General features: G+C 29.9%; 2 protein-coding genes and 1 long non-coding RNA gene across 4 annotated transcripts in view; 2 read left to right on the top strand and 1 right to left on the bottom strand.

Annotated features, from left to right (window-relative positions):
- Positions 1 to 12472, bottom strand: part of LOC140670119 (uncharacterized) — a 46135-nt gene extending 33663 nt beyond the window's left edge. Inside the window, exons 1-2 of the mRNA XM_072900638.1 lie at positions 12113 to 12472; positions 11720 to 11916 (exon numbers count right to left, since the gene is read on the bottom strand). The gene's annotated coding sequence lies outside the window, so the exon portion shown is untranslated. The remainder of the gene's footprint in view (positions 1 to 11719; positions 11917 to 12112) is intronic.
- On the top strand, positions 1007 to 2964 carry LOC140670416 (uncharacterized). Of its 2 annotated transcripts, none has more exons than XR_012047551.1 (4): positions 1007 to 1066; positions 1527 to 1559; positions 1728 to 2003; positions 2767 to 2939. XR_012047551.1 is itself a non-coding variant. In XM_072900992.1 (4 exons), the coding sequence occupies exons 1-3, from the start codon at positions 1019 to 1021 to the stop codon at positions 1947 to 1949; spliced, it is 303 nt and encodes a 100-aa protein (XP_072757093.1). In that variant the 5' UTR covers positions 1007 to 1018; the 3' UTR covers positions 1950 to 1988; positions 2767 to 2964. The 2 variants fall into 2 exon arrangements, 1 of the variants encoding a protein (XP_072757093.1); XM_072900992.1 differs by having other exon boundaries at positions 1728 to 1988; positions 2767 to 2964.
- Positions 9510 to 11162, top strand: LOC140670282 (uncharacterized). Its single transcript, XR_012047539.1, has 4 exons — positions 9510 to 9612; positions 10047 to 10079; positions 10250 to 10486; positions 11014 to 11162. It is a non-coding gene; the product is annotated as an uncharacterized lncRNA (long non-coding RNA).
- Positions 12473 to 14025: the final 1553 nt, after the last annotated feature.

The raw sequence follows: 14025 nt of genomic DNA, 5'->3' as shown, positions 1-14025 counted from the left end.
GTGTCAATATATTTAACGTTGTTAAATATCGATCGTTAGTTTGAATTAATCGTTTGTTGATTACATTTGTCATTTATGCGTTGTATATAGAATTAATTACGTTGAAATTTTGTTCATAGGACTGGAATCTCTCGTTGTGTCACAAGACTCAACAGATCCTCATGACAATTAAAACATAAGATAGCATCGAAATAAAAAAAAATAAGGAATAAAATTTGTGTAATTTATAACTGACAAACCTTGTGAAAAATGTTCAAATTAAAAAAAAAATTACTGTTAACTGATCATATCTAAGATATTTATTGGAATCAGTTAAACGCAACATAATAATATTAATATTAGGAAATCGTAATGTATTTCTGGTAGACAATAAACAACGAATGCACATCACATACAATTACTGTGTTTGGCAAAACAAATCTGAGACGTCGACCTGCTCTTTTACCTCCTTCCATCTTTGTTACTTACTGAAAATTCAACAAAGATAGAAAGTAAAACAGCCTCGGACGCCGCAGATTTGTTTGCCGAACGTAGTAATTGTCGAATTGCAAACGATAAGATCTAACAATCGCAAAAAAAACATTGTTCAGATCGTCGCAGAGGCATTAGGGTAAACGTAGAGTATGATAGCCATACGGAAAAGATGGCCAAAAAATATAATTTTTCTAATAATCGCTAATAATGCGCATTTTTAGTCATTAATTAATATTTACAATATCGATTATCTTTGATAATAATTAGAAAAACGCACTATGTAGCGCTTATTAGAAAATATACGATCTATGACCATCTTTTCCGTATGGCCATCACACCCATTTACCCTATAATTACTACTACTTATTTGACAAACTTTGTCGCGAATTATGCAAAGAGCATGATAACAATCGTTACTTCCGGTCAACAATAGACTTGTTTTTTTTTCCGTATCTTTACACGTAAACATGTCGCAAATTATGAGATTTATATAAAAGCGAATACTGCTTCTGCTGACTAGTGAGCATAGTGCATCAAGCTTAGCATGATGATTAAGCTATTTCTCATTACTTTACTTTGTGGGACGCTGGTGGTAAGAAATTTGCGATAATAATTCATTAGCAATCTCAGAACAAAGTAACGTGCAAATTATGCGTGTCATGTTAATATAAATACGTTGAATTAAATATAAAAAGTAGAATTTTTTAAATATTAATAAAAAAAATTTTTTTAATACTAATAAAAAGAAAAAAAAAACACATATATGTATAAGAATAAATTTGTATAGCTTATATGTCATCGAAAACTGGATGTAAATAATATATATTTTTAAAAATATTTTTTACTTCCCAAATAATTTTTCTCTTCTTCTTCTGTTTTTACATTTGGGAAGTTTAATCCGTAAAATTTCATTAACGTTAAATAATACCAATATTTAGAGTTATTAGCTTTTAGGTATTAGAGAATATATAATTAATATTGTTTATGTTTTAATATCATATTCTAAAAAGAGATTATTTTCGTAAAATAAAAAAATTTAATTGTCCTTTTAGTTCGCTGATTCGTCGATCCAGGATTTTGAAGATGTAAGTAAGATGCATTGTTAAATGGCTTATATATGTATTCCAATGTTATCCTTATTTTAATGAAATTTTCTTCATCAAAATTCAACAAAATTTGAAACATGAAAAAGAAATGTAAATAATTGCTTTCATATTTCCATCAGATATATTATAAAATAATTTTTATTAAAGATACAAAAGGAACTAGTGATGAACGGATTTCCCGGTATGGTCAATCACTTTATGAGTCATGATAGTTTAGTGCGACGCTCGGCACAAGCAGAAGGACAAGGAGTAGTTGAAATAAAAGGTAAAGGAAATATTGGAGGACTTGGATTGGAAGGAGAAGCAAAAGTAGAATTTCAATGGCAAATGGGAAGAAAAACGGAAGAGTCAGCTGAGGAAGAGGAATGATGATAGAATCAAATCACAAAGATCATCGTGAAATGAATAGTTCGTGTTCTATAAGTATGTGTTTTTTATCGCTACAGAACGCAATCTAAACGATGAAGTAAATTTTATGAGTCGCTCAACAGTTTATTTATTATATGTATTTATTATGTGTATATATTTTCTTTTTTAAGAATCTTACACATTTTTCAATAATTATTTAAAAATTAATTAATAATAATGAAATTGTACAGTTGATGTATAGCGTTTTATTACTTTTTTACTTCATTAATAGCAATCGTAATAATAATCTTTGAAATATTTGCTGTTTCTATCGTGTAAAATTGATGATATTAATATCTAGTATTTAACATATTAGTCTCATGATTCAATTAAATAAAAGAAGTTTAAAGCATTAGTCCCTGTTTTATTCTTTTCTGTAAAAATTGCTCTGCAACGCTGTATTTCTAGAAGCTATGTAACACTATAGAGCAAAAAAGAAAGAGTAAAGAGTGAAAAAGGAAAGAGCTAAAAGTTACATAGCTTACAGAGAAAATTTTTTTAGAATACAGAGCTTAGATTCGTGATTGTATATAACTCATGTGAGTAAATTCTATTTATAATTATATTTATAATGTACAATATACACGTGATATAGACTCAAGTAATCACAATACACATGTACTATGGTGTTTACGCGCACGTGCGCGTGTATATGTGATGTAGAGTACAAAAGAAATTTAAATATATGTAACTAAATGTCGTTTAACGTAAATTTAGCATTTAACAGAATATTGTGTTATTGAATATAGCGTTACAATTAATTTTGTATTTATTTCAGAGGTCATACATATGGGTATTGAAGCCATTATAAAATCATTATAAAATAGATAAAGATGATTTCACTCGGCATTTTGACATATCTTATTCTTTAATTTGCACGACCGACAATGAGAACCCCTATGATTTTGAAATAAAACTTAGAATACTCCAATATATTTATTATTATTTTATTCTATTAATTTCATTCATATTCGTGTCCTTAACAAAACCGAAATAATTCGTGAAAGTCTTTTAATTTTAATGTATACATGTATAATGTACTTTTCATTATTAAATTCCTTCCTGTTTTGGCAATAAAAATAAATTTTAACTATATTAGAATGAAGAGTATATGTATTTTTAACATATTTCTAATGTATTTTAGTGAACGTAATCCAAATTATCTCGTATATTTGACTATCAATAAGTTGTTAAACATTGCAAAAGTAGTTCGCAGCGTATCTATTATATCCCCAAATTATTTACATTTTGCCTAATTACGATAAAGACTATATCGCGACAATAGTAAAAAAACATAACACAGGCCGTAAGGCATACCATTTCTCTCTCTCTCTCTCTCTCTCTCTCTCTCTCTCTATATATATATATATATATATATATATATATATACACACAGATTTATTCGTGCCTTAATTGTGCGTGCGCATATGGTGTTCTTTTTTCTTTTTTTTTACAATTAGATCTTGTTATACTTCGATATTCCAATGCTCATTCAATAATTATTAGAAAATTATTTAGTTAAGTCGTAGAAAATGTGCGTGAAAAGTCATTATATTCGCTAGCTTAAATTTTTTTTTTGATTAAAGATACAATTGTCGCGTCATCAAAAGTTGTATCATGTATATACATACTGTTTTTCACTCGTTTCACATTCGTTCGGAATATAACGAGTGATAAAAACGTTAAGCTTCGAGGAATAATCGAGAGATTATGTGACAATGACGTGGAAATAATGTATCGTGTAAATGGTGAATATGTTTCTACGAAAATATGTCGCTGCAAAATTCCCTTTTTCACACTGTCCAAGCTGTTACGTAGAATCTTTCAAATGATTATCAAGAATGTCGAATTAATTGCAGATGATATGATGATAAATTCGTCGATCATTAATTAATCAACAAAATAATCAGGATCTCACGATAAAAGGATAAACGTAATGACTGGAAGTGTCACGGATGGAGTGTCTTATTCTGATTTTTTTCATTTCTTTCGTGTTTTTCCTTCGTTCGTGATATATTGAGAGCGAAAACAGCGAGCATTAAATTAATCAGAATACGTGTGATGTTAAAATTAATTTAGATAAGTGAATTGTAATAAGACATCAAACTATTTCTGCTAAATATGTTGCGTTTAAATAATATCACATAAGACATAAATGAACATCGGGAGTAAAAACTAAATCGTGCGTGTTATCGTTAATGACATTTCTCCGCAATCGAAGCGCAAAAATGTTAATTTCTTAAGTTATATAAGCAAAATTGCAAACTCAAGATTAACTTTAATAAATTAATTCGCTATTTCACCGAAAAATTCTTGGATGCAGCACGTGAAAAATAACACGAGTATCAGAAAAGGATTTCAGAATAAATTATCATTCTTTTCAGACGTATTGTGCAAAAGAAAAATTACGTTCGTGCTTTCGTTTAATTTTGCGAACAGTTTTGCTTCTGTACACTTGGCATTCTTCGATAATGACTGAGGGAACGTGACAGAAGATGAAAACTAGAAGTAAACGTCTAGATGCTACGACGTTAGAGAAAAAAAAAGGAAGAAGGAGACAATAAATATCTCATTGTCAGAGAGAACGACAATCCGTGCATGCGATAACGTCGTGAAGAGAAGGTGATCCTTTGATCATCTATCGTATGAAGCGCAGATTATTCACAAGATTAATAAATACTCACAATAATTGCTTTTTTTGTCGACATTTCTAGCGGACTAGATTTTATTAAATGCGCGTTTCTGATTGTTTTATCTATGATACCTGTCATCAAACGCGGACTTTCTTTCGCAAAATAATTTTTTGTAAAATGGAAATGTTCGTTCTAACTGATTAACGGTTATGCTACTGTTATATAAGATGTATATTATAAGATCGATTATAAGATTTAAATACAATGGCAAAAAAACATTGTTCAGGAAGTCGTAGAGGCGAGACAGAAGCGAGTCGTAGAGACATAATTATTATATTATATTATTATACTGGTTATTTAACAAGTTACTAATAAGTTATGCCTCTGTCGCGAATTATGCAAAAAGCACGATAACAATCGAAATTGTGTTACTTCCTGTTGACAATGGATTTGTATTTTTTTCGCATCTTGACACGTAAAACGCGTCGCAAATTTAAGATTTATATAAAAGCGAAGACTGCTTCTGCTGACTAGTGCGCATGATGCATCAAGCTAAGCATGATGATTAAGCTATTCCTCATTACTTTATTTTGCGCGACGCTGATAGTAAGAAATTTACGATGATAATTTATTAACAATTTCAAAACAAAGTTATGCGAAAATTATGTGTGTAGTGCTGATGTAAATATAGTAAATTAAATACAAAAAATAGAATTTTTTAAATATAATATAATAAGAAGAAGAAAGAGTACGTATATATAAGAACAAACTTATACAGCTTAAATATAATAGGAATAGATGTAAATCATTTCTCAAAATATTTTTACTTTTTCCTAAACAAATATATAATTTTTTAAACCATTCCAAACATTTAAGATCCCGTTCACATTTCACTACACTTAATACTGATTACTCAAAGTTATAAATTTATTAATATTAGAAAATAATTAATATTCTTTATATTTTAATATCTCTTAGATTCGAAGAAGATTATATCCGTAAATAAAAAAATTTAATTGCCCTTTCAGTTCGCCAATTCGCCAGTCCAGGACTTTCAAGATGTAAGTAAGATAATTAAAGAGTTATATAGTATAGTAGTGTACAACGTTATTTTAATAAAATTTTTTTTTAGTCGATAAAATTTGAAACATAAAAAAAAATTGTAAATAATTTCTTATATATTTTTATCGAGTATATTATAAGAGAATATTTATTTAAAGGCGTGGCAGAAACCTATGAACGGATTTCTCAGTATGGATCACTTTATGGGTCGTGATAGCTTAGTGCAACGATCAGTACCGGGACGAGCAAGAGGATTACCAAGAGGAAGAGGACGACCATCAGGAAGAGGACCACCATCGGGAAAAGGATCATCATCAACACCACCATCATCAGAAGAATAAGCAGGAAAAGAAAAAAAAGAAAACAAGTACGAAAAGAGTGACAGAAGGATCACGATAGAATCAGATCACAAGGATTATCGTAAAATAAGTAGTGTATATTCTTTAGGTAAATGTTTTTTAAACTGCAGAACGCGATCCACTTAAGTGAAGTCGATTTTATGAGTCGTCCAAGAGTTTATTTATTATATGTATACATATTTTTTTTTATTTAAGAAGCTTTTACGTTTATTTTTCAATAATTATTTAAAAATTAATAATAATGAAATTATATAGTTGATATAAAGTTTTTTTATATTTCTACTTCGTTAATAGTAATCGTAATATAAATCATTTGAAATATTTGCAATTTATATCATGTATTTAAAATTGATGATATTAATATCTGGTGTTTAACATATTAGTTTCATGATTAAACTTAATAAAAAAAGTTTAAATTATTAAGTCTCTGTTTCAGGCGATTGTATATATACAACTCATGAAAATAAATTCTATTTATAATTATTTATATGTATTTAAATATACATGATATAGAATCAAATAATTACAATACACGTATTGTATGATTATGCGCACGAGCGTGTGTATATATGTATGCAGAATATTTATGTCAAACATATAAATATATGTGTACACTATATTTCTCATTTAAAAATTTAGTATTTATCATAATACTGTGTTATTGAAAGTAGCATTACAATTAATTTTATATTTATTTTATAGGTCCTATATGGATATTGATCATCTACCATTGTTTGATCAAGGTGATCTAAATTTCACTCATGTCAGTAGTCTTCGACACGTCTATTAGATTACTTTGTACGACCAAAAACTCTGATGACTTACAATTAGAATAAAATTTAGAGCATACTGTAAAATATTTATTATTATTTTATTCAATCCCATCCATATTCGTATATATGTATTCTGAACAAAACCAAAACAATTTGTGAAAGCTTTTTAATGTATACGTGTATAATGTATTTTTCGTTGTTAAATTTCTTCCTTTTTAAATAATAAAAATCAATTTTAAATGTATTAAAATATATATAAAAAGAATATTGTATTTCAACGTATAGTGTTTCTAACGTATTTTAGTGAATCCGAATTATCTTGTATTTTACTATTAGTAAGCTGTCAAACATTTATACAATTTTTTTATTTTAATATATATATATATATATATATATATATATATATATATGTAATAACTTATTTTACACATGTATAAGGTTTTTAAAAATTTCTTCCTTTTTCGCTAATAACAATAAATTTTAAATATATTAAAATAAAGAAAATAATGTATTTTGAACGCGTTTCTAACATATTTTAAAGAAAGTGATCTTATATATGTATTTTACTGTCGAGTAAGTTGTCAAATATCACAAAAGAATAGTATATATGTATATGTACATATTTATGTATACTTGAAATAAATTATCATCTAAACGTCGAATGAAAAAGCTACAATTTGCACAATCGATCGCACGATTTTATTATATTACATTTCTAGATTTTCACACAAAAAAATTTCGCTGGAGAGATTAAGAATATATTTATCAGAAGAGAGAGAGAATATTTTTCACGTTACCGACTTTAATGACTTTATACATATATAATTTTACACGCGAGATTAGTTGCAATATAAACAAATAAACATGAAAAAATGTATGTATTCATCGAACAATGTTCCATTGTTGTTCTTTGCCCCTCGACGTACTATTCCACCGTCTTTAATTACTTCAATCTGTTCTACCGCCTTTAATTGCATTGTTAAATCCGTTCTATCTACCTTTATAACGTTAAATCTGCTCTTTAATCACATTCTTAAATTTTGCACATTCACTAGATTATATCTCGATACAGCGCGCGGAAAGAAGATTACAATTACGAAATACGGTTATCAAAAACTTGAAGTGAATATATTATAGTAATCATTGTTCACTCGCAACATTCCTGACAGACGTTTATACGTGGACTGAGGTACATTGTTTTCGTCGAGCGATATTCGTGTATGTATGTATGTATAAGTATGTGCGTGTATCTTGTGTGACCCGCCGAAACATAAAGAAAAGTAAGGACGAGAAAGTTAAGTACCTGTCCTGTCACCAGATTATTTAAATTTTTCCTTTAATTACAACGAAGTATATGTCGCGACAAAGGTATGACGGGCCACAAGGCATATCGTTTCTCTATATATACAGATTTATTTGTGCCTTAATCGTAACGTGCGTATATAGTGTTTCTTTTTCTCTTTTTACAATTTGATCTTGTTATACGATATTCCGATATTCATTCAATACTTATTTCGTTAAGTCAGAGAAAATGCGCGAAAACTCGTTATTCGTCGAATCGAATTTTTTGATTAGAGGGATATAATTTTCGCGTCGACAATCGTGTACTTATATCGGTATAAAATTCGCTTCTTGCAGTCGTTCAATTTTTACGCATAATCATTCAGACAATTGTCAAGAGTGTCAAATTATTAGATGATATACGATTTATAATCAGTTGTATAAATTTAAATATGTGTAAGTCAAGTTTACATATGGCGAGAAAACCGCTTGTATTATTTTCAAATTTGACAAATTCGAATTTGTCTCATACATAGAATAATTTATTAATAAATGCTTGTTGATAAGTTTTTTATTAATAAATTATTTTTAATGATTTACGTGATGGTCTGATAAATCTTTAAAAAATTTATGCGGATAGAAGGAACGTTATGTGTCAATATATTTCATGTTGTTAAATATCGATCGTTAGTTTTAATTATTCGTTTGTTGATTACATTTGTCATGCGTTGTATACAGGATTAATTACGTTGAAATTTTGTTCATAGGACTGGAATCTCTCATTATGTCACAAAACTCAACAGATCTTCATGACAATTAAAACGTAAGATAGCATCAAAGTAAAAAAAATTAGAAATAAAATTTATGTTATTTAAGACTGACAAAGCTTGTAAAAAAATGTTTAAATTAAAAATAAAAAATTACTGTTAACTGATCATATCTAAGATATTTATTGGAATCAGTTAAATGCAAAATAATAATATTAATACGCGAATATTAGGAAATCGTAATGTATTTCTGGCAGACAATAAACAACGAATGCACGTCACATACAATTACTGCGTTTGGCAAAATAAATCTGAGACGTCGATCTGCTCTTTTACCTCCTTCTATCTTTGTTACTTACTGAAAATTTAACAAAGATAGGAAGTAAAAGAGCACTCGGATGCCGCAGATTTGTTTTGCCGAACGCAGTAGTAATTGTCGAACTGCAAAGGATAAGATCTAACAATCGCAAAAAACATTATGCAGATCGTCGCAGAGACATTATAATTACTGCTGCTTATTTGACATACGTCAAATTTTGTCGCGAATTACGTAAAGAGCGTGATAACAATCGTTACTTCCTGTCGACAATGGACTTGTTTTTTCCCGCATCTTTACACGTAAATGCGTCGTAAATTATAAGATTTATATAAAAGCGAACACTTCTTCTGCTGACCAGTGTGCATGGTGCATCAAGCTAAGCATGATGATTAAGCTATTTCTGATTACTTTACTTTGTGCAACACTGGTGGTAAGAAATTTGCGATAATAATTCATTAGCAATCTCAGAACAAAGTAACGTGCAAATTATGTGTATTGTGTTGATATTAATATGGTAAATTAAATATAGTAATAAAGTGTAATTTTTTAAATATATTATAATATAATGAGAAGAATGGGCACGTGTATAAAAACAAATTTTTGCTGCTTATGTAATTATCGGAGAATAGATAAATCATACATTTTTCAAAATATTTTTACTTTTTACAAATAAATAATTTATATTTTTTGAAACATTCGAAATGTTTCCCCACACAATTTTACTATATGTTAGTAATAGCGATTATTAAAATTTATTAATTTTTTCATGTTACGGAATATAATATTAATTTAATATATTGTAATATTACTTAGAACTTAAGAAGATTATATCCGTAAAATAAAGAAATTTAATTACTTTTTTAGTTTGCTAATTCGCCAGTCCAAAACTTCGAAGATGTAAGTAAGATGTCGAAATGGCTATCGGGCTATATGTACATATATACAATATTATGCTTTATTTTAATGAAATCCTCTAGTCGATAAAATTTAAAACATAAAAAAATATAAATAATTTCTTTCATATTTTTATCAGCTTCATTATATTATAAAATAATATTTACTTAAAGGCGCAACCGGTAAAGGGATTTCTCGGTATGGCCAATCACTTTGTGGGTCATGGTAGTTTAGTGCGACGATCAGCACAAGGCCGAGGAGGAGGACAAGGAGGAGGAGGAGCAGGAGCAGGAACAGGAGGAGGAATGGAAGGAGGAGTGGGAGGAAGAGCAGGAGGAGGAGGAATGGGAAGAAAATAATAGAATCAGATCACAAGAATCATCGTAGAAAGAATAGTTTATGCTATTTAGGTAAATGTTTTTAAACTGCAGAGCGCGATCTACTTAAGGGGACTCTGAAGTCCATTTTATAAGTCACTCAACAGTTTATTTATTATATATTTTTTTATTTAAGAAATTTATAAGTATGTTTATTTTTCAATAATTATTTAGAAATGAGTTATTAATTAAAATAACTAATAATGAAATTATATAGCTTTTTATTATATTTTTACTTTATTATTAAAATTAATCGTAATATCAATCGTTTGAAATATTTGTAGTTTATATCGTGTAAAATTTATAGTATTAATAGCTAGATGAGATTATATATATATATATATATAAACTATATATATATATATATACACTACAATATATATATATATACAATACACACATAGAATATATATATATATATATATTATCAGCGCGCACCTATGTGTCTACAGAGGATATAAATATATATGTGATTATAATATCATCTAAAACAGATTTAATAGTTAAAAGAATTGTTATTGAAATTAGTGTTACAGATTAATTTTGTATTTATTTCCTAGGTTCTACATGGATATTGAAAGATGGATATTATTGTAAGATGGATAAAGATGATTTAGATTTCACTTGGCACTTTAACACGTTTTATTGGATTACTTTGCACGACCGAAAACCCTGATGATATTAGAATAAACTTTAGCATTGCAAAATATTTATTATTATTTTATTCGATCCTATCCATAATCGTATTTTTAATAAAACAATTCGTAAAAAGCTTTTTAATTCTTATGTATAACGTACAATATACATGTATATCTTATTTTTCCTTATTAAAAAATATCTCCCTTTTCGCTAATAAAAATATAATTTTAAATATATATTAGAATAAAGCGTGTAAGCATATATTTAAGATGTTTTTTTCAATATATATATATATAATCCGAGTTATCTTGTATATTTTACTGTTGAGTAAGTTGTCAAACAGTATGTTTGTTTATGGTACATTTGAAATGTTTAAATTATAGTCGAAACGCCGCGAAAACGAGTGGTTTTAAATTACGATTCGCACGGTTTTATTACATTTTTATATTTTGGACGTTTCGAAAAAAATATATATATATCTCTTGTAGGAAGTTAATAACATATTTATCAGAAAAGAGAGGGAATATTGATCGTGCTACTGACTTTAATGTATATATACATAATTTCACGCTCAACGCTCGCATTAGTTGCAATATAAACAAATAAAATACAGAAAAATGTACTCACCGAACGATGTTCCGTCTTTGTTATCCTCATCGTTCTGTTCCATCACCTTTAATCACATGGCCGAACCCGTTCCATCGCCTTTAACCGGATCGTCGAATCCGTTCCATCGCCTTTAATCACGTCGTTGAATCTGCTCCATCGCCTTTAGTCATGTCGTTGAATCCGTTTCATCCGTCCTTTTCGACGTAAGATGCGCACTGAAATAATAAGATTAAAATAATTACGGAACACGATGGATCGGATACGCCTACTGAATTAATATATAATCACTGGTGACGCCATCAAATATTTCGACACCGCGTAAAAGACGCAACAAAAAACTTTGTCCCGTTTACGTAACAGCACACTGTTCACTTGTCTAATTGTAAGTTAATTTGAGTGTCACGCCCTTACCTTGATTAATTTAATATTCGGCAGTATCGGCCATTCTCGATCACGGGTATGATACATATCAATCAAACGAAGGAGCGACGTGAGAAGCATTCCCGGTCTTGACGCTTTTATGCGCGGATTATTTAACTAGATTAATTAACGATCGACTAACTTATCGCCTCGATTAATTCGACGCTCCCGACAATTATAAGACTTCGTCCCGACCATGTAGAAGGTCCGGAAGACGCGAAGGCAACTTCGTACCGACGTCACATTTCCGGTGACGTCACGGCACACCGTTTACTTATCTAGATCAATTTTACGTACTCCGATTAATTCAATAATCGACGTTCTTAATCACACGTAGGTACAATAAATCGCGAACGAAAGGTGACGCAAAAAATGAGAAAAAATCTATGGAATACGATGTCCGTCCGCGACACTCCCGGCTTTATTACGCACGGATTGGATTAATATTATGATCAATACATTTATCGTCACATATCTCAATTTATTCGACACTTCCGACGATTATCTGGACGATGTAAAAGTGATGTACACCGCAGATGCGGTATGTTACAAGCCGACCCCAATAGCACGTTCAAAGTGGAGAGGATCTCTGAGCCATGGGCTTTATGGCTACTGTGTGCACTGTGCTGGCGCTATGTGCTGTCACCTGTCACTTGTCACTGACGTTAGAAACTGACTCCAATGACATGTGACAGATGGCAGCACATAGCGCTAGCATGGCAGCCTGGTGTCATGGCTTATTGTTAGCCTCTCCACTCTGAACGTGCTATCGAGGTCGATTTGTAACATACCGCATCTGCGTGTGCGTCGCGTTTACATCGTCCAGATAACCATAAGTGAATAGATTGAGATACGTGACGATAAGTGTATTGATCGTAATAATAATATTAATCCAATCCGTGTGTAATAAGCGTCAAGATCGGGAGTGTCGGACAAACATCGTATTCTGCAGATTTTTTCTCCGTTTTTTGCGTCGCCTTTCATTCGTGATTTATTGTACGTGTGATTAAGAACATCGATTATTGAATTAATCGGAGTACGTGACGCTAAAATTGATCTAGATAAGTAAACGGTGTGCCGTGACGTCACCGGAAGTGTGACGTCGGTATGAAGTTGCCTTCACGTTTTCCGGACCTTTTACATGATGTCGGGACAAAGTCTTCTTATATAATCGTCATCCGGATAATTGTCGGGAGTGTCGAATTAATCGAGACGATAAGTTAGTCGGTCGTTAATTAATCTAGTTAAATAATCCGCGCATAAAAGTGTCAAGAGTGTCGCGGACGGATATCTTAATCCGCTAAATTTCTCCCGCGTCGCTCGTTCCTTTAATTCGCGATGTATCGCACTGATGATCGAGAATGGTCGAAACTGCCGAATATTAAATTAATCAAGGTAAGCGTGACACTAAATTTAACCTCGATAAATGAACGGTGTGCTGTTTCGTAAAGAATTAAAATAATATCGCGTATGTAATCGAACGTCGGGAGTGAAACGTCTAAATGAGTGCGTGTTATTGTTAATGACATTTTTTCCGCCATCAGTTTGTGTCGTGTGAGTGTCTGGAGTGACGAGGGGGCCGCCAGGATGAACAAGGACAACACATCGACTGGTAAAGAATATTCATTTATTGTTACTGTAATAATAGCGATATTATAATATTAAATAAGAGTAATTAAGAGCACAAGGTTTTTTATCTTTTTTTTTTACATATGCTAAATTTTTTTACGTGACTTTTTAACATGAAATATATGAACGAAAAATAGAACAATAATGTACTAATAATAAAATAATAATAATATAATAATATAATGAAATATCTAATAATAGAGTAAAAAATACAATAGCAATAATCATGAGATTTTTATTTATGTATAACAACTGTCACAATATTTTTTATTTAT

This window comes from Anoplolepis gracilipes, chromosome 10, assembly GCF_047496725.1.
Source record: "Anoplolepis gracilipes chromosome 10, ASM4749672v1, whole genome shotgun sequence".
Lineage (NCBI taxonomy): Eukaryota > Metazoa > Arthropoda > Insecta > Hymenoptera > Formicidae > Anoplolepis > Anoplolepis gracilipes.
Note: the sequence above shows the minus strand (reverse complement) of the source record. Positions and strands in the feature narration are given on the sequence as shown.